A 20,893-nucleotide genomic window follows, 5' to 3' on the forward strand; every position below is an offset into this window, starting at 1 on the left:
TCAGTTGCCTCCACGTCGAAGACCGCCAATCCGCGCATTCTCATCACGTGACTTGTTGAGTTGATATAGTGCGTGTGGAGGCCCACGCTATTCTCGCGGCATCCACGCACAACTCACCACGTGCCCCACCGAGAGGGAGAACCACAGATTATAGTGACCACGAGGAGGTTACCCCATGTGATTCTACCCTCCTTAGCAACTGGGCCACTTTGGTTGCTTAGGAGACCAGACTGGAGTCACTCAGCACGTCCTGGATTCAAACTCGCGACTCCAGGTGTGATAGCCAGCGTCCCTAACTCTGACCCTAAAGGCCTGGGTATAGTTTGTATTTGTGCATTCCAGATCGTATCGCGCCCGGTCGATCAAACGTTACTCTCCTGACCACGAGCGAATACGAACGCACCGACAGTTGACACGGATGAGGACTGTCTGCGTGTGCACGGAGCAAAGAGCAACACGGACAACCAAAGGATACTTTGGCCCTAAATCTTAGTATTGCAAATGCGAGTCTCACGAGACTTCAGCATTCTTATGGTTACCTTCTAGACACTGGAATGGCATTTTACCCAAACTACTCTTGCTACTTCTGCCATGTCTATGGCAGAAATGGTAAGAATGGCATAGTAGTAGGCAGGGACGTAGCTAGAGGGGTGAAAGGTGGTAATGATTCTAGGGGCCCACAGCAAATTCTAAACTGTGGCCCAAAGCACATTTATGCATGTACACGTTAGAAGATGCTTCACCAATTACTGTGGCGGTGACATACGGTACCACAGCACTCTAGGGGTAAAAGAGTTACCTTCAAAATCTGTGCCATTAAACCGGGTTTATTATTGTTCAGGTAATTTGCTATAAATATATCGACTTCACTTGCTCAGCAATATTTGCTCTGCAAAACTCACCACAGAAGCAGAAAGTTCACACTAATGTCCTCTCTAGCACCCCTTGTGGCAAAGTTGATACTGCACCGCATCAAGTTTTGCGTTGTCTTATGAATTGTGCGGTCTGACACATCTTGTAACAATAAAAAAAAATGCAGGGGGCGGGGCATGTGGAGAGTCTGGTTATTTGCAATCCTTTACAAGGCGTTTGTCTTTTTACCCCAGCGTGTTGCAATCCTTCTTAAATATACATTAAATTAGCTCGCTTTTATGCAATTAAAAAAGTCATAGATATTAAAGTATGCATGAATTATTTAATTTGATCAAAAATAAAGTAAATCCATGTTGAGTAAAAATAATATTCTCATCCAGTCCAGCGGAGGCCATGACCAGTATTTTTTTTAAAGGGGGAGGAGCTACAGTTTCTGATTGGCTGATGACACAGACCTCTATACACATCCTAAACAATGTAAACAACTGTGTCCTGCAACACCCAAACCAACACAGGGTTTCCTTTAAGATAAGGTGCTTCCTCCGCAGCTGAGAAGTACATTTTCAGGCTTTCTGGCCACATAAAGAATTAAAACTTCCACTTTTGACTTAGAAATGATCAATTACTTACTTTGGAGCATTTTCATACAGGAACACAATATGAACTGGAACTTCATTTAGCTAACATGTGTAGCCTCATTATGTGCTTAAAGTTTTAACAGGGACGGATATTCAAGGGAACAAGGACGTTTTAGTATACAAGATGATCCCGGAGTGTCCAGCGCCGTTACAGGCGTTTAAGGTGGACTGAGCACCATGCAAACATGTCTTTATGTGTCTGTTGATGAAAGGGATAGTTTGTTGGATCACACGAAGTCCCTGAAATATCCTGAAGTAGTGAATGTTCCCACACAATCACACTGATGGACGTAAACAAACAAACAAACATGACAGAAACACTGAGAGGTGCATTTTGACTGTAAAAGTCTATGAGACTGTTTGATCATATCTTTAGTCCTGACACTGTGTGACCCAGAGCACAGCAGCATTGATGGGGCAGTTAGTTAGTGTGTGTGTGTGTGTGTGTGTGTGTGTGTGTGTGTGTGTGTCGTCTCTCTTAAAGAACAATCCATGTGCCTCTGTCATTGTCAGCTAACACCTGAAGAGATGAACCTGCAATGAAAAACACAAACTTAGCAAAAAACAAATATGCATACACACATTTATCTACCTACTTATTCATGCCATTATCTAATCAGCCAATCGTGTTGCAGCAGTGTGTAAAATCCCAAAGACAGGCTAGTCTAGCACCTTGCATGGCAGCTGTGCCGTCATGTGTGTGTGAATGGGTGAATGAGTCACATTGTAAAGCGCTTTGAATACCGCCAAGTTTAAAAAGGCTATATAAGTGTAGACCATTTACCATTTACTAATGTCTTGGTGCCAGATACCACAGGACACCTTCAGGGGTCTTGTAGAGTCCATGCCTCGGCGGGTCGGCGCTGTTTTGGCGGCATGTGGACCAACCGCATATTAGGCGACCTCATTTACATTACACATTTGGCAGATGCTTTTATCCAAAGTGGCTTACAGTGCACTTATTACAGGGACAATCCCCCAGAGCAACCTGGAGTTAAGTGTCTTACTCAAGGACACAATGGTGGTGGCTGTGGGGTTTGAACCAGTGCCAGATTACCAGTTATGTACTTAGACCACTACACCACCACCACTCAATCACTCCACCACGCCTCATCAGTGTATATGCAGTAGATTGTGTAATTTGTAATGTTTACATTCTGCATTAATGGCGCTAAACGTGGCAACCCTCTGTAATTGTATTTTAAAATGACGTCAAACTCGTTTTTTCGGCTTCGCTAGAAGTATATCGTGGCCTTTTGGGTGTGACGATTACAATTAGCTTCATTTGAGAAAGTCAATGGGAGGTTTGAGTGTCGTACACACCTTTGTGCAGAGCTTCATTGGTCATGCGGTTGATGTAGCGCGAGCTGCTCTCTGGGACGAGCCACCTCATGACAGTGTTGACGCAGGACTTCCTGTAAGAGCTCCACACACTTCCACTGAGACACACCAAACACACGAGAAACAATCGTAAGGAGAATAAGAGAAACAGACAAACAGAGCAGTGTATTCACGGGCCGTTACCTGGTTTGACCTTTGACCTCGGTGAGGTCACCCACACCGACTGTGCGACACGCTCCTGTGTTTAAATCCCAACTGACCTGCAAACTGGAGTGATAGGACTTGGGTCTGGAAAGAGATGGACGATAATACCTCTTAGTATAAAACTTATTATTTATTTTTGTGTCAAGTTATGATGACTTTCAATACAAGTCTATGGGACGTCCTTTTGATAGGGAAGTAAATGTGTGTATGTTTGTGTACCTGCAGTGTTCATCCTCACAGTTAGAGAAGGCCAGCAGTAAAAGTCCAATGTTTATCACCACTATGTTCGTCTCTGGACAAACCTGTTGTCATAGAAACAAAGAACACATGCATTACCGAATCACATTTACTGTCCAATTCCTACAGGCAAAAATAACAAACTAGAGCAGTTTTTCTATAAACAAATAAGAACCCTTCACCACACCTCGAGGATGACGACATCATAATCACTGAAGGAGCAGAACTGAGAGCCCCAATCAGCATCATTCCTGATGACCTCATTAATCAGATACTCAAAATCCAGCGTCAGCTGCTCGACACACACACACTGAGACAGAGAGAAACAACACAACACACAGAGAGGATGTTCATTAGCTCATTAAACACTGACAGGTGGTTCAGAACCCTGTATGTGATGTTTGCATTTAACACGCATATAAACACACACCTGACCACCGTCTTGTCCGGTCACCAGCTGTAAGTTTCGGCCCTTTAGATCGGTCACAGTGAAAGGAAGCTGAACTTTATCATCCTCCTCTCCTACAGAAAAGAGAGATTTTCTATTAAAGTGCAGTCACACGGTAGGAAATGTGCGTTCGGGTCAGAGGTCGCACTACAAATGGGTAGGTGGCGATATGCATGGAGAATGTGAAGGTCATGCTGAGGTCGTATGCCATATGGAACCGGAGTCAGCGAGAGATACGGTGCCAGTAGGGCACTTAGTATGCATCTCGGTGCCAGTTGGCTAACAGGCTGGCGCGTATGGTCGTGTAGAGGTATTGTGACATATGGGGCGGCTGTGGCACAGGTGGTAGAGCGGGTCGGCCACTAATCACAGGGTTGACGGTTCGATTCCCACATGACTCCACATGCCGAAGTGTCCTTGGGCAAGACACTGAACCCCAAGTTTCTCCCAATGGCAGGCTAGCGCCTTGGATGGCATCTCTGCCGTCATGTGTGTGAATGGGTGAACGAGTCACAGTGTAAAGCACTTTGAATAACGGCAAGGTTAAAAGAGCGCTATATAAGTGCAGACCGTTTACCATACAGAACCCTGGCTGCAAGTACTTTGTGAAGGAAGGATGACTGTGCGACAAGGAGAGGCATTGGAGGTGATCTTGTGTCACGCTGCGGGGGGTGGCAGGGAGACGTCACTGACCGCTGCCCCACCACCAGGAGATGTTCCAGGGATTAATGGGGTGAAATATTGAAGATAGGTGGCTCCCGGGTGATGACACCGCAGATGGGCTGAAGGCACTGGTGGAGGTGCGGCAGGCAATAACGCCCGGCAGGTTATTACAGCTACCTGTGCATCTCTTTAAAACATGGATTAAACCACTGGAGTCGTATGGATTACTTTTATGCTGCCTTTATGTGCTTTATGAGCTTCAAAGTTTTCATTCATTTGCATTGTATGGACTTACAAAGCTGAAACGATTCTTCGAGAGAAATATTCGTTTGTGTAGATTTTTCGAAGAACCTAACATCAAGTAATGAGAAGATTAACATTGTTTGGGTGAACTGTTTATTTTTTGGTTTTTGGTTTATTCGCAATTTGTAACGCCCAATTCCCAACGTGCGTTTTAAGTCCTCGTGGTGGCGTAGTGACTCGCCTCAGTCCGGGTGGTGGAGGACGAATCTCCGTTGCCTCCGTGTCTGAGACCGTCAACCCACGTATCTTATCACGTGGCTTTTTGAGCATGTTGCCACGGAGACGTAGCATGTGTGGAGGCTTCGCACCATCCACCGCGGCATCCACACACAACTCACCACATTATAGCGACCACGAGGAGGTTACCCCATGTGACTCTACCCTCCCTAGCAACCGACCTGACTGGAGTCACTCAGCACACCCTGGATTCAAACTCGCGACTCCAGGTGTGATAGTCAGCTGAGCTAACCTGGGTGAACCATTTCTTTAATTTTGGAATCATTTTATGTAATATGCAGTTATGTTAACACATCATTCACTTTTTACAATAATACCATTTGTCTGTTCTGACGCTCCGGTCTGCTGTAGTCTGTATCTCAGAGTGGTGTAGTTGACATAAGCTGGCTCAGATGGGGAGGAAGATGATGTTGAAAACTCATGAGCATTAGGAGACAGAGAGGACACAGAGGACGAGGACCCCGGGGACACGACTTCTTTGCATGTCACGCTTTCCTTCGCCTCTGTAGGTGGAGCTAAACTTTGTTTCTGTCCTGAAGAGGAGGTAGAGGGTCCGGGGACCTCCGCGTCTCGGTCTTCCTCTACTTTCTCTCTGACTTTGCACCTGTCATGGTCTCTCTTTTGTCCATAAGCGTCTCCATCTCTTGCTCCGGCCTGAGCTCGGCGGAAAATATCAGCCGCAAACTCTCTGGCTCGCACAGCGGCCTGTGATTGGCCGGGAGAGTGCGAAGAGACATGAGGCTTTATATGCCTGAAGTCGGGTGACCCCTGAGACGAGGCTGATGAGGATGAGGATGAAGATGGAGAGGTAGGTCCAGCAGCAGTAGAAGAAGAGGAGGAGGAAGAGGAAGGGACTTCTCTCTTTCTGTACAGAATCTGATTATTCTGACCGTCCTGTTGCCCATTTCCTGCAGAGAAAGAGAGAGTGTGAGGAAGCTACTTTGAAACTAGTTTTCTAGAAGAAAAAAAAACATTTTAATTAAGAAATTTAAATTAGGGCTGAGAAATGTAACAATTACATATATATTTTTTAAATGTATGCAATTAAAGGTGCTGGAAGTGATTTTAGGCAGTCTACTTCCACCAGACTGAGCTGTTGGATTAGCCACGCCCCCTCTTTCCAAAACCCAGAACTCCAAAGATACCAAAATGAGCTTTATTGAGAGCAGAAACGAAAAACAACAGTAGTAAAACAGCGCCCTCAACTGACAACTGTTATGAACAACATGGCATAAAAATACATTATGCATCAATAATTTGCAGCAAATATAATACTATGAAAATGCGCAAAATCATGATGAAACTGGTGAAAAGCGTCATTTTTGTTTTGAGTTGTCACAGAGACCGGTGAGATGTCTTTAGACACTTATTTCATTAATATCTTTCAGGGAGAAGGAAACATTGTTGCATAACTTCCCATGAAATGGCATCACCCAAAAATGCGCAAGCCTCGGTCACACGGCCAGTGACATCGTGCAAGACAGTCAGTGTTGAGTCGTGAGTTTGAATCCAGGGCGTGCTGAGTGACTCCAGTCAGGTCTCCTAAGCAACCAAATTGTCCCAGTTGCTAGGGAGGGTAGAGTCACATGGGGTAACCTCCTCGTGGTGGTGATTAGTGGTTCTCTCAATGGGGCGTGTGGTGAGTTGTGTGTGGATCGTGGAGAGTAGCATGAGTCTCCACATGCTGTGAGTCTCCGCGGTGTCATGCACAATGAGTCACGTGATCAGAACCGCAGAAATGTCATACTTCAGCTTTAACACTACTTCCAACGAGAGGGCATTCTGGGACAGTGTGTTTGATTGTTGTCTTAGCTCGGATTGTTAACAATAAACTGTGACTTTGAGAAAAAAGATTTATTCCATTGTTACTGAAAAAATGATGCTATTTAAAAACCACACTCACTCTACTGAAAATTTAAAGGGACAGTACACCCAAAAATGTTTATTATCTCATTATTTATTCACCCTCATGCCATCCCAGATGTGTGACTTTCTTTCTTCTGCTGAACACAAATGAAGATTTTTAGTAGAATATTTCAGCTCTGTAGGTCCATACAATGCAAGTGAATGGTGACCAGAAAGTTGAAGCTTCAAAAAGCACATAAAGGCAGCATAAAAGTAATTAATACGACTCCAGTGGTTTAATCCATGTCTTCAGAAGAGATATGATAGCTGTGTGTGAGCAACGGCTCAATATTTAAGTCCTATTTTACTATAAATCTCTTCTGTTTTTTTTAATGATTCGCATTCTTTTTGCATATGGCCACTTACTGGGCTGTCCAAATAGGATTTATCTATCCTTTATGCCTCCCTTTTTTCTCTTTCTCCTCCCTACAAAGTAGGTGACGATATGCATGAAGAATGCGAATCATTAAAAAACAGAAGAGATTTATAGTAAAATAGGACTTAAATATTGAGCCGTTGCTCACACACAGCTATCATATCTCTTCTGAAGACATGGATTAAACCACTGGAGTCTTATGAATTACTTTTATGCTACCTTTATGTGCTTTTTGAAGCTTCAACTTTCTGGTCACCATTCACTTGCATTAAATGGACCAGCAGAGCTGAAATATGTTTCTAAAAATCATTGTTTGTGTTCAGCAGAAGAAAGCAAGTCACACACATCTGGGATGGCATGAGAGCGAGTAAATGATGAGAACATTTTCATTTTAGGGTGAACTTTCCCTTTAAGTTAGTAGTGACACCACTATTAGTAAGAGTCTCTCCGATGCTGGTCAAGATTCACAAAGGCAAGTGCTAAATCTGGAATACCATACTACTCCTATATAAACACGGCAGAAATAGAAAAAGTAGTATGCTAATATGCTATTCTGAAAAGAGCAAACCACACACAAGGACACAGAGAAAGAAACGGTGTTGTACCTGGACAGAGGGAGATGGCACAGGCCACCAGAGAGTAGCTGGTGTTCAGTAGAATCACCTGGTCTTTCTTCAGCTGCAGTGCGGGCTGGAACGTTGGGAACGGATAAACCACCTGATAGCGAGCATTCAGAACATAACCGTGCTGCAGACACTCCCCTCCTACACACACATGACCAGAAAGAGTGTAGAGACCATAAATGACCTTAAAGCGACAGTTCACCCAGAAAGGACAATCATTTCACTCACCCTCAAGTTGCTCCAAACCCATGTGACTTTATTTCCTTTGACTGAAAATCTCGATGGCACGTTAAAAAGCATTGCACCAGGTTTGATATCAGTGATGGGACACACACGATACTTTTTAGGTCTTATTTGAAATTAACACAAGTCTGTTCCTCACACAAAGCTATCCTATGGCTTCAGAAGACTTGGATTATAGAGCACAAGTTATGTGGACTGCTTTATGATACTTTCATTGTGCTTTTTGGAGCTTCACAGTCCACGTCACAATATGCGTTCATTGAATGGAAAAAAAGCAGTATGAACATTCTTCAAAGTATCTCCTTTTGAGTTTGGAACAACATGAGGATCAGGATGAGTAAATGATGACAGAACTTTAAATCGGTCTTTAATGCGTGACCATATTGTGTGTATACCTGTGCGTATGGTAGACACAGAGGAGGTGGGGCAGCACTGTTTGCAGGGTTGTGCTGGAGGCATTGAGGTGATTGTGATGTAAATGTCTCTGTTGTTCTCGTCACTCATCATCATGTTCATCAGGGCTGAACTGGAGCTGCGAGTGCTGAAACGCACACAAACAGAGCTCATGTTTAGACATGTGGACACTTAAATATACAATGTAGAGGAGGGAGAGAGACTCTTACTTGAAGCCAAAGACGACCAGCTTGGAATGATCATTGTGCCACTCACACACAGTCAAATAGAGATCACTGTAAATATCCTCACCTGCAAACAATCGCACATGATGCACCTGCACAGAGAGACACACGTGATGATCTCCTCCTCTTACATAAAGGCCCCTAAGGAGGCTCTTGCTGTTTTAAAGTCTAAAGAGTGTAAAGTTGCACTTCCCAGTGGCTGATTGCTCCATGCAGAATCAAACATAAAGAGAGAAGTTGAGCACTGCTCTGACAGACTCAGTGTTTAACTGGTACCTGTTTGAGGCGGCTGTGCAGGTTAAACTCCCACCAGTACAGGTGATACGTGTAGAAGGAGAAATCGTCATCTTCTCCACAGTCACTTGTGTAAGACAGCACGTAACGACCGCACTTAGTGAAGCCCAGGAAGATGTGCCTGTGACAGCAGAGAAACCTTTAAACATTGACTGAAGGAAGTTTCAATTACACTCCACACGCTGGAATTCGACATAAACGACACCAGAATGAAAGTACGCACTATTTATTGCAGCTTTAGTGCACATTTTTGCAATCAGGTGTTACCTAAATGACAAAGGCAATGAGTTGAGAAAGAACGCAGTATGAAACAATAGATAAACAACAGTTGTATGCTACATGTTAAAACAGGAGTCCATATTTGTTTTACTAAGTAGGCTAGTTCAGGTACACTGGTACCATCACCGTTTATTTTACAATTGTTTTAGGGATGCATACATGTATCGGCCAATTTAAAACCATCAGCAAACGGGTCAGAAGTGCTCTTTGGCATAATTCAGGCATGCGGCAATGTTTTTGTTGGAAAGCAGCGGCTTCCTTCATGGTGTCCTGCCATGGACACCACACCTGTTTAATGTTTTCTGTATATTAGACTCATGAACAGAGATGTTCACCAGTTCCAATGATTCCTTCAAGTCTTTATCTGTCACTCTAGGGGTCTTCTATACCTCATTGATCATTCTGCTGTGTTCCCTTTGAGTCATCTAGGCTGGACGGCCACTTCTAGTGAGAGTACCTATAGTACTAAATCATCCCGATTTATAGACAGTTTGTCTAACTGTGCACAGATGAATATCTAACGGCCACTTCTAGTGAGAGTACCTATAGTACTAAATCATCTCCATTTATAGAGAATTTGAGTGTTTGTGTGTGTATGTGTATGTGTAATAACATATTTTGTAGCTGTATTATTTATGCTATTCTAAACACGGAGTATGTCTCAGTGTCTTATGAAAGCGAGTTTTACATTTTAACCAAAATTTAAAAAAAACAACAACAATCATTTTGATTAAACTAGCCAAGACCATTTAATACTGATTCTCCATGTGACAATGTGAATGTGTATGGTGACAATGGAGGGGACAGACCACATCTTCTCACCCTGCTCTGAGGAACTCCTCACTGACGATGGTTTTCAGAGGGACACACACACGAGGAGGAAGTTTCCGGAAGAACCGCTGAGAGAGCTGTCCATTCAGCTGACGGAGAGAAAACATTTTAATATAGATAAAGACTAAAGCAACAGAAGCAAATATGTTAAGGGAAATCTCAGTCATGTTAGCAGTGATACAAAGCTGGTTTGTCAATCACAGCAGACAAACAATTGCAATTGCTACAGGAACTTGTACATTAGAACATTTATTTGGATGAGTGTCAAACACTTGCTTCACATCTAGTCAATCAAATCTTGTACTGTGCTATACATGTAGAAAACATAAGTGTAAAACATTCATTCATTAAGTCTCAGTAGCAAGATCTGTAAGAGTTATCACTGAAGCCTCACTGTTTATTAAATACAAGGCCACAATGTATCACTGTTGAATGTCATGGACAAACATGAGTAAGCACATCATGAAGACAATCATAAACAGCATCGCAGCTGATGAATACTTAGACATTTATATTGAGAGAAACTCTAAGGGGCACATTGCGTTTAATGAGGCTACAGCTAAACATGCTAATAACACACTCATTATTATCAACATTACGCATCGAAGAAGTAACATTTCACGCAAAGAAAAACACTGTTTTGTTCACGTCCTCTCAGTCTCCCTACCCGTCCACGCGTTAGAAGTTTGATAATGTGATCTTTGTGTTTTCTCTGATGTTTTTGTTTGTTGTCATCTTTCTCAGATTTTGAGCTGGGCGCCATATTGGACTTTTGCCGACTCCTTCGATTTGCCCTCAGTCCCGCCCACTCAGCACATCGATTGGTTCAGTGACCCCTGTTGAGTGCATTGATTGGTTGATTTAGCTGTCAATCAAACATATGGGTGGGTGTTGTGCCCTTTTTTACGCGTTTCATTGGATGTCCCTATTGAACGCTAAATATGATTTATCAAATCAAACAGTCTCAGTGTGATCAAACAATTATGTTATTTATTAATTTTAAAATAAAACAAAAATATTATAAGTAGTTTCACATTAGCAGTCAGCTGATCACTTAAAGGAAATTGTCAAGTCCTGAATTAATGTTATACTACAGTGAATGTAAAGTTTAACTGATGTATAATATAGTTTTCTTTATTATTGTGTTGTCTTTTTGTAATATTGACACAGCTACAGGGGTTTATTGGTGTAATGTGTTGAGTGTAATGCATTAAAAAGTAATTAAATTACTTTTTCGTTGAAAAAGTAAAGCAAGGGATTACTCTTAAAATTTCAGTCATTTAAATACAGTTACTTCTGATGTAATTGTGTTAAATACTGTATAGACTATAGAAAAATTCTATATTAAACAATAGTGAATATAAAATCGAAATGTAATGTCTTATCTTAAAATGTATGTTCTCTAATTTAACGCTGCCCCATTAAAATCTTTGGCCGGTTCTTTGGTGTTTTTGTCAGACTTATCTCTTCCCTTTTTCCAGATTGAATTTTAATCGGTAATATTGCAAGACTGTACGCTTTAAAGAGTATACATCCAAACGTACACATGTAGCGTCCCAAACCCATGTTAAGAAGATGCATTTTATGAGGCTTTATTTACAGGAATATTGTAATTTATATATTATCAATATTATAAGATATTCAATAATACTAAAGTTGATTGCAATGTAATTACTATTATAAATCAAATTTGCATTCAACACACCAGTGCCAATTTCAGTGAACGCATGGGCGGAGCAGCGCATGTATGCACCTCCTCCCTAATTATAAATCCAAAAGGGGCGGGGTTTAAAACCGACTGACAGGAATCATGGCGTCGTTGCTGGGTCGTCTCTCTCTGGCTGTTTTCATTAGAAATACAGCTACATTGGGTCGCAACGCTGGACCAAAGTCTGTGAATGCGACAGGGGCGACTCTCAGCCGAACCGTCGTGTCATCCACATCGGGGGCCATTCTTCCCAAACCGGACAAGGTGCGTTTATATTTCTAAACATTGCCGCTGGCCGCTTCAGGGACGCTTTAACCGGGGTTCTCGCGAGCCAATGAAAATGAAGAAAAGCTTGACTGACATGTCCGATGACCAATCATATTGTTGGATCTACACACATTTTTTATAAACTAAGCATTTCGTGTACGGCTGTTTCTATTATTAATTATTCAACGATAAATGTGACAGTTTAACGACTGTTTTCTATTTGATAGAGAAACTAACAATCAATTATTCATGCCGCAGTCAGCATTATCTCAAATTACATTTGAAAGACAGCCATACGTCTCTGGAAAACAACAACTATAATAATAAATAATAATAAAACAACTACATGGTGTGCGATTTTTTTTTTTGTTGTTATTGTATTATATTTGCTCAGGTTCCGTTCGGACTGATCCGCATGACTGTGGTGGTGGTGCCGTTCCTGTATGTCGGGACTTGGATCAGCAAGTATTTCGCTGCTCTGCTAGAGGAACACGAGATTTTCGTCCCAGATGATGACGATGATGATGACTGAGAAGGTACATGAGGAACCCACCCAACGTTCAATCCAAGAACGTTCTGGTAACGTTAGTTTATGGTTATAATTTGGGGATGCAACGATGTATCGTCTTCCGATATTTATCGACCAATTATTGACCGAATTAAAACCATCGACATATCTGCAGACATGGTTAATTTATAATGAATTAGTAACAAACTTTGTAAAAACTCTGAATTAAAATGCACAATCCAGAAATAATAAGAGCCACAATATGTAGAAGGGTTGGCAGTCCTAAGAACATGATGTAATATTTCATTTTAATTCTTTATAGTTCTGATGTTAATGCAGAAATCCCGTCATATGTGACAGTTGTGGAAACAGCACTTGTCTACAGGCCACTTGATGAGTGAAACCATCCAAAAACGCTTTGAAACCAGCAGACTTTGACATCTGAGATATCGTGATGATATATCAATTAATGCTGCATGATTGATTGAATTAAGATTGAAATTGCGTGCGATTGCTGTCATGTGTTCAACAGATCCAATGTTCAATGAAAATTATTTATTGTTTGAACAGTAAAAAAACCTTTTGTACCTCATTTTGCATTTCTTAAAGTAAAACAGTGATCTGATGGTCTAATCGGTGTTGCTATTGGCTTATAGTTTTTGTTAAAATCGTCCAAAAATTTAAAAAATAAATGTTCTTCCCTTTTTCTCCCAATTTGGAACGCCCAATTCCCAATGTGCTTTTAAGTCCTCGTGGTGGCGTAGTGATTCACCTCAATCCGGGTGATGGAGGACAAATCCCCGCTGCCTCCGCGTCTGAGACCGTCAACCCGCGCATCTTATCACATGGCTTGTTGAGCGCGTTGCCACGGAGACATAGCGCGTTTGGAAGCTTCACGCCATCCACCGCGGTATCCACGCTTAACTCACCACATGCCCCACCGAGAGTGAACTACATTATAGTGACCACGAGGAGGTTACCCCATGTGACTCTACCCTCCCTAGCTACTGGGCCAGTTTGGTTGCTTTAAACAGTGATCTGATGACAAAATATGATGAGTGACACAATAACGGTATCGTTATCGGCTAATAGTTTTTTTGTTAATATTGGTATTAGATAAAAATGTTCACATCGGTGCATCCCTAGTTTTATATATACACAAAAAATAACCAATGGGGAAACACACACCGACAGTGAAGAACAATTCTGTGTTTGCAGAGAAAAGCATCTTATTACAGTACATTTATTTACTAAATATCCCATATATGTATAAATGCAATATATATATATATATATATATATATATATATATATATATATAAAACCACATTATCCAGTAATCACAAAGGACTGGATAAATAATTGAAATGGCAACATTATTATGAGTGTGTATGTGGTAACGCTCATGTTGCTGTTCTTTCAGTGCATGTTTCTCTCCAGCAGATCTTCTGGGTGCTGCAGGACTGGTGCAGAAGTTATGCAATAATGAAGACCGTCAACACGCTCTTGCGTTTATATTTGTGCATTACACTAACTCTTATCCAGAAGCCAAAGCTTGACTTTATTTAAAAATGAAATGTTGTCAGAGGCTCACTCGCCTCTCGTCTATTTAATAAAGTGTCTGAATGTTAGTTGTGTCACATTTGTGTTAAATGTGTCATTTACAAACACAGGAGAGTGTTTTTGTTCTATTAACTTAAATATTCCAGTTAAACTGGTTTATAACAAAAGGCATATTCGTGGTAGACAAGTTCATTATTGTGTTCTCATCGATCCGTGCAGTTGCTTTGACACTCCTCGTCCAGGCCAGGATTACGGAGTTTGAGATGTCGTTTCAGAGAATTCATTTCTCTCTCACTGCGGCCCTTTAAGTGACTCAGCTCCATGTACACCTCCTTATAGCGCTCGCTCAACGCCTCATTCTCCTACAGAGGAGGAGAACACCTGGTGATATCTATATTATTATTATTATTATTATAAACAATCACTATCTGTTATTGACAGACATGCCTAACACACAGAATGTACCTTAGTAAGAGTTCGAACAGCTTTCCGGAGACAGACGATTTCCTTGTGTAGATATTCCACCTCGCTCTCCTTTCCTCGCAATAACATCTGCAGATGTGCAGTTAACAGGCTCGTATTTAACTAGAGACTACATGGAATATTTTTGGCACTTTTAAAAATGGATTTGTCACATTGCAAGTGTGGGGGAAGAACTGTGGGGGGAAGAACTGTGAAGTGGTGTTCAGTTATAGCACTTAAACTTTTCAACACAAAAACATGCACACGCTGGTGTCACCATGAATCATTTACAAACCACCCACATCAATGGAAAAAGGCAATATATTACTGTAAGTTCAGCAAGATGAATGAAACTCAACCGAACAGATTAAATGTCAAATAAATAAAAAGCTTTGAAAAATGCAATTCTGTAAAATAATGACCTGGAGAAGTTTCCATCTATCACCAGCAGGTGGCAGTACTTAACCACAGAACCACTGAGACAGAGCGTATTTAGGCCACGCCCACACCGGGGGCGGTAACAATCCAACCGTCTCCATTGACTTTGCATTGCGAGAGGTTTCCTCCTCGTCATTTATGGCTTATAACAAAAAACAAAACAATGTCTAAAAGCTGCTGTGTGACAAGGTGTACAGCAAACAAGCTAAATAACCCAGAAATACATTTTTATAAGCTGTCGACCCCCCAAAAACGGTTTGTTTCAGGACATAAAAGTGGATCAATTGAGACAGCGCAACTAGTTCTCGAACTACTCTGAGAACCACGCCCACTGGAACGCGACATTGCAAAAAAAACAAAAACATTCATTAGCAAGCTAGTGTTAGTTATGCGTTAGCAAGCAACTGTAGCTTGGCACTTGCAAACCTAACAATTACTGTAAGGCACTTAGTAATAATTAATGAAAATATTAATATGGGTAATTATATACCCTATTATATTATTAACGTATATAATAATATATACGTTATTCTTAGTAACGTAACCCTACTACTGTAGCTAAGGCACTCGCAAACATAACCGTCACTGCATAGCTTTCTGCTTTATCCACATAAGTCCTTATAGGCTGGCTTTTACGGTTCAGAAGCTTATACAAATTTATTTCTGTGTTATTTAGCTTGTTTGCTGTACACCTTGTCACACAGCAGCTTTTAGGCATTTTTCTGTCGTTTGTTATAAGCCATAAATGACGAGGTGGAAACCTCTCGCAATCCAAAGTCAATGGAGACGGTTGGTTTGTTTTTCCCCCACCGGTGGGCGTGGTCTTCAGATTATGACGCGTTGCGCTCTGTCTCTATTCACATCAGATGCCCCACCCCTGATGACGTCACTGCTCTTTAGAGTCACTTAAAGGAATTTTCCTGGTTCAGTTACTCAAAAATGAAAATTGTCTCATCATTAACCCTCATGTCATCCCAGATGTATGACTTTTTTTTTTCCTTCTGAACACAAATGAAGATTTTTAAGATCTCTGTAGGTCCATACAATGGAAGTGAATGGTGACCAGACATTTAAAGCTCCAAAAAGCACATAAAGGCAGCATAAAAGTAATCTAAATGGCTCCAGTGGTTTAATCCATGCCTTCAGAAGTGATATGATAGGTGTGGGTTCACTTGCATTATATGGACCTACAGAGCAGAAATATTCTTCTAAAAATCTTCATTTGTGTTCTGCATTTGAAAGAAAGTCATACCCTGCTGGGATGGGATGAGGGTGAATAAATGATGAACTATCCCTTTAAGTTCAGTTGAACGCATTTGTGGCATGATGTTGATTACCAAAAAAATCGACTCGTTTCTCCTTTAAAAAAAAGCAAAAATGTATGCACATGAAGTCATGTGACCACAATAGCATACTATTTGTGTTGCGTAATGCTTACTGTTTAGCATACTGTATATCCGCATATACTTGAGTGATCTTTACGTGACAGCGAGTGTTTACAATTCATCTATAGGTCAAAGGTCAGTGTCTCACCTGTAATTCTGAAGTGCTCCTTTCATTGCTGCCAAGGGGCACAATTCCTGACCTTTGACCTGTGATGAAGGGTCGCTCCATCTCTCTCTCCTTCTGTTGGGTCGCTCCGTGTCTCTCTTCAGTGCTGTTCTGGATGCAGTTGAGCTCCTCACGCTGTTGTGAGTAATGCTCAGACAGACCGTCTAACTCGCACTCGCGCCTGACACAAACAAAGACATGCATTGATTGACTGAATAACTGCACATGTATTGATGATTGATTGGTTTGAATGACTTATTAAATCATTATCAAGTCATCAATTGATTCCCTCAGTGGAATTCTTGTCAGTAACAAACAAGCATCAATCAAGCATCTGCTACTTCTCTTGGTGCTCAGAGAAGGTGGCGGGACAGATGATCAATACTGAACAGTAATTAGCGATTCATTGAACACATTCAACATTCCCATGAGAAAACATATTCAGTCACGGTGGCATTTCCTGGCACACTGGTCGTGCTGTATGTTTCAGACTGTAGATTCAAAAGATCCGACTCATAAGAGTCATTCATTCGGGAATCGGACTACACTGGTCGTGCTGTATGTTTCGGACTGTAGATTCAAAAGAACCGACTCGTAAGAGTCATTCATTCGGGAATCGGACTACACTGGTCATGTTGTATGTTTCGGACTGTAGATTCAAAAGATCCGACTCGTAAGAGTCATTCATTCGGGAATCGGACTACACTGGTCGTGCTGTATGTTTGGGACTGTAGATTCAAAAGATCCGACTCATAAGAGTCATTCATTCGGAATCGGACTACACTGGTCGTGCTGTATGTTTCGGACTGTAGATTCAAAGATCCGACTCATAGAGTCATTCATTCGGAATCGGACTACACTGGTTGTGCTGTATGTTTCGGACTGTAGATTCAAAAGATCCGACTCATAAGAGTCATTCATTCGAATCGGACTACACTGGTCGTGCTGTATGTTTGGACTGTAGATTCAAAGATCCGACTCGTAAGTCATTCATTCGAATCGGACTACACTGGTCGTGCTGTATGTTTCGGACTGTAGATTCAAAAGATCCGACTCGTAAGAGTCATTCATTCGGGAATCGGACTACACTGGTCGTGCTGTATGTTTCGGACTGTAGATTCAAAAGATCCGACTCATAAGAGTCATTCATTCGGGAATCGGACTACACTGGTCGTGCTGTATGTTTCGGACTGTAGATTCAAAAGATCCGACTCGTAAGAGTCATTCATTCGGGAATCGGACTACACTGGTCATGTTGTATGTTTCGGACTGTAGATTCAAAAGATCCGACTCGTAAGAGTCATTCATTCGGGAATCGGACTACACTGGTCGTGCTGTATGTTTCGGACTGTAGATTCAAAAGATCCGACTCGTAAGAGTCATTCATTCGGGAATCGGACTACACTGGTCATGTTGTATGTTTCGGACTGTAGATTCAAAAGATCCGACTCGTAAGAGTCATTCATTCGGGAATCGGACTACACTGGTCATGTTGTATGTTTCGGACTGTAGATTCAAAAGAACCGACTCGTAAGAGTCATTCATTCGTGAATCGGACTACACTGGTCGTGCTGTATGTTTCAGACTGTAGATTCAAAAGATCCGACTCATAAGAGTCATTCATTCGGGAATCGGACTACACTGGTCCTGCTGTATGTTTCGGACTGTAGATTCAAAAGATCCGACTCGTAAGAGTCATTCATTCGGGAATCGGACTACACTGGTCGTGCTGTATGTTTCGGACTGTAGATTCAAAAGATCCGACTCATAAGAGTCATTCATTCGGGAATCGGACTACACTGGTCGTGCTGTATGTTTCAGACTGTAGATTCAAAAGATCCGACTCATAAGAGTCATTCATTCGGGAATCGGACTACACAGTTATTAAAGAAAAATATAAAGAGTGGAGACAGGAAACAGGATGGGGAAAACTGGGTCAAATAGAGCATTAGAACCCAGGTCATCCACATAGAAAAGCACATTTACACCGTCTTCTCACACTAAACCATTGCAGAGACACTCAAGCTGCAGTTTGTCTTTTATTTCTTTGTTTCCATCAAACGATTTCAGTGCAAATGGCCACAAAATGTAGCAGGTATTAACACCAAGTGCAAATAGTCACTCTATGATAATGATAATAGTAATAATAATGTTATTTTTATTGATATTATTTAAATTTCTAATGCTTTCCATCATTAATACACTGAAATATGATTAAAAAAAAAGTGATCTGTAAAAATGTTGTATAAATGTGACCGTACAGTTGTTGTCTGATGGAGGGGTCTGATGGTCCCTTCAGTCTCTCCATCTCCTCCTGATGAGCTTTCCTCAGAGCATCCATGACTAAAAAAAGAGGGAGGATGAACAGAAAAGAGAGGTATGAAGAGAGGTCAAGCAGCAACATATCTAACATATCATTAGCATGATGTCTCACAAATCAATCAATGGATAACTAGCTCTCACAAATAGGCCACAATTTCTTATTTCTTTATTTTGACTTTGACCTAGGGTGTTTTCCAAACAGCATTTTGAAGGGCACTTCGGGAAGGGAACGCCACTTGAAGGGCCGTTCCAAACCAAAGTTTGTTTTTTTACGAAGTGCCTTTCACAAGACTTTTAGAGCAGACTACATTCAACCCTTGTGCGAACTCCGGGACATTTTTGTCTTTTCAGTCATGTTGGCTGTGTTAATGCCAATGGCATTCATTTTGCCTAAGGTGTGTATCTTTGGGGTAATTTTGATGTTTCAATCTCAGTTCCTATAATACATCTATAACACACCGTGTACACAAAATAGTTACACTCTTCAAGGACAAAAATGTCCCCATTGCAAATTCAGTGTCATTAAAGCATAAAATCATGAATTCTAGGATATTATGCTTTTATTCTGGAGTGCTGGATTCACAATATACATTTTTTAATATTTTCCACCAGATGGCGCCATTTTTCTCATGTTTAGCCTATGGAGCAAATACAAGCTTTTCCCTTATTCTCTGTATTATAGAGACCTGCAGGACAACTGAATACATGATGCAGATAAAATTAGTGTGTGTGTGTTGGTATAGATGTCCAAGTGTGTGTGTGTGTGTGTGTGTGTATTGAGAAGGATGTGTGTGTGTGTGTGTTGGTATAGATGTCCAAGTGTGTGTGTGTGTGTGTGTGTGTGTGTTGGTATAGATGTCCGAGTGTGTTGTGTGTGTGTGTGTGTGTGTGTGTGTGTGTGTGTGTGTGTGTGTGTGTGTGTGTTGGTATAGATGTCCGAGTGTGTTTTGTGTGTGTGTGTGTGTGTGTGTTAGTATAGATGTCCAAGTGTGTTGTGTGTGTGTGTGTTGGTATAGATGTCCGAGTGTGTTTTGTGTGTGTGTGTGTTAGTATAGATGTCCAAGTGTGTTGTGTGTGTGTGTGTGTTGGTATAGATGTCCGAGTGTGTTGTGTGTGTGTGTGTGTGTGTGTGTGTATTGAGAAGGGTGTGTGTGTGTGTGTGTGTGTGTGTGTGTGTGTGTGTGTGTGTGTTGGTATAGATGTCCGAGTGTGTTGTGTGTGTGTGTGTGTGTGTGTGTGTGTGTGTGTGTGTGTGTTGGTATAGATGTCCGAGTGTGTTTTGTGTGTGTGTGTGTGTGTGTGTGTTGGTATAGATGTCCAAATGTGTTGTTTGTGTGTGTGTGTGTGTGTGTGTGTTGGTATAGATGTCCAAGTGTGTTGTGTGTGTGGGTGTGTGTTGGTATAGATGTCCGAGTATGTTGTGTGTGTGTGTGTGTGTGTTGGTATAGTTGTCCGAGTATGTTGTGTGTGTGTGTGTGTGTGTGTTAGTATAGATGTCCGAGTGTGTTGTGTGTGTGTGTGTATATTGAGAAGTGTGAGTGTGTGTGAGTGTGTGTGTGTGTGTGTGTGTGTGTTGGTATAGATGTCCAAGTGTGTGTGTGTGTGTATTGAGAAGTGTGTGTGTGTGTGTGTGTGTGTGTTGGTATAGATGTCTGAGTGTGTGTGTGTGTGTGTGTGTGTGTGTGTGTGTATTGAGAAGTGTGTGTGTGTGTGTGTGTGTGTGTGTGTGTGTATAGATGTATGAGTGTGTGTGTGTGTGTGTGTGTGTGTGTGTTGGTATAGATGTCTGAGTGAGTGTGTGTGTGTGTGTGTGTGTGTGTATTGAGGAGTGTGTGTGTTGGTATAGATGTATGAGTGTGTGTGTGTGTGTGTGTTGGTATAGATGTATGAGTGTGTGTGTGTGTGTGTGTGTGTGTGTGTGTGTATTGGTATAGATGTATG

General features: G+C 41.6%; 3 protein-coding genes across 6 annotated transcripts in view; 1 reads left to right on the forward strand and 2 right to left on the reverse strand.

Moving 5' to 3' along the window:
* Positions 1 to 1,128: 1,128 nt before the first annotated feature.
* Positions 1,129 to 10,910, reverse strand: LOC127643862 (DDB1- and CUL4-associated factor 15-like). The gene is made up of 13 exons (XM_052126780.1): positions 10,801 to 10,910; positions 10,125 to 10,222; positions 9,006 to 9,144; positions 8,715 to 8,821; positions 8,487 to 8,632; positions 7,831 to 7,989; positions 5,262 to 5,852; positions 3,724 to 3,815; positions 3,481 to 3,603; positions 3,276 to 3,358; positions 3,036 to 3,140; positions 2,835 to 2,950; positions 1,129 to 2,045 (listed from the first exon to the last, which is right to left on the reverse strand). The coding sequence occupies exons 1-13, from the start codon at positions 10,894 to 10,896 to the stop codon at positions 1,990 to 1,992; spliced, it is 1,911 nt and encodes a 636-aa protein (XP_051982740.1). The 5' UTR covers positions 10,897 to 10,910; the 3' UTR covers positions 1,129 to 1,989.
* A 1,007-nt stretch (positions 10,911 to 11,917) lies between these two features.
* On the forward strand, positions 11,918 to 14,245 carry LOC127643876 (essential MCU regulator, mitochondrial-like). Of its 4 annotated transcripts, none has more exons than XM_052126801.1 (3): positions 11,918 to 12,105; positions 12,503 to 12,687; positions 14,057 to 14,245. In XM_052126801.1, the coding sequence occupies exons 1-2, from the start codon at positions 11,944 to 11,946 to the stop codon at positions 12,638 to 12,640; spliced, it is 300 nt and encodes a 99-aa protein (XP_051982761.1). In that variant the 5' UTR covers positions 11,918 to 11,943; the 3' UTR covers positions 12,641 to 12,687; positions 14,057 to 14,245. The 4 variants fall into 4 exon arrangements, with proteins under 4 accessions (XP_051982761.1, XP_051982760.1, XP_051982759.1 ...); XM_052126800.1 differs by having other exon boundaries at positions 14,060 to 14,245; XM_052126799.1 differs by having other exon boundaries at positions 12,503 to 12,644.
* Positions 14,246 to 14,275: 30 nt separating this feature from the next.
* LOC127644084 (zinc finger CCCH domain-containing protein 13-like) overlaps positions 14,276 to 20,893 on the reverse strand; it is a 17,793-nt gene continuing 11,175 nt past the window's right edge. The window contains exons 11-14 of the mRNA XM_052127102.1: positions 18,892 to 18,973; positions 16,613 to 16,811; positions 14,645 to 14,731; positions 14,276 to 14,541 (exon numbers count right to left, since the gene is read on the reverse strand). Coding sequence (XP_051983062.1) covers positions 14,383 to 14,541; positions 14,645 to 14,731; positions 16,613 to 16,811; positions 18,892 to 18,973 — 527 coding nt within the window. The 3' untranslated portion in view covers positions 14,276 to 14,382. The remainder of the gene's footprint in view (positions 14,542 to 14,644; positions 14,732 to 16,612; positions 16,812 to 18,891; positions 18,974 to 20,893) is intronic.

This window comes from Xyrauchen texanus, chromosome 5 (assembly GCF_025860055.1).
Source record: "Xyrauchen texanus isolate HMW12.3.18 chromosome 5, RBS_HiC_50CHRs, whole genome shotgun sequence".
Lineage (NCBI taxonomy): Eukaryota > Metazoa > Chordata > Actinopteri > Cypriniformes > Catostomidae > Xyrauchen > Xyrauchen texanus.

Bases quoted from the DNA above. Each gene is read 5' to 3' on its own strand.
- LOC127643862 (XM_052126780.1), bottom strand. From the start codon at position 10,896: ATGGCGCCCAGCTCAAAATCTGAGAAAGATGACAACAAACAAAAACAT. The intron at 10,223-10,800 runs GTAGGGAGACTG...TCTCTCCGTCAG, and splicing joins AACTTCTAACGCGTGGACGG to CTGAATGGACAGCTCTCTCA. The intron at 3,816-5,261 runs GTATTATTGTAA...TCTTTTCTGTAG, and splicing joins AGCGTCAGAACAGACAAATG to GAGAGGAGGATGATAAAGTT.
- LOC127643876 (XM_052126801.1), top strand. From the start codon at position 11,944: ATGGCGTCGTTGCTGGGTCGTCTCTCTCTGGCTGTTTTCATTAGAAAT. The intron at 12,106-12,502 runs GTGCGTTTATAT...ATATTTGCTCAG, and splicing joins TTCTTCCCAAACCGGACAAG to GTTCCGTTCGGACTGATCCG.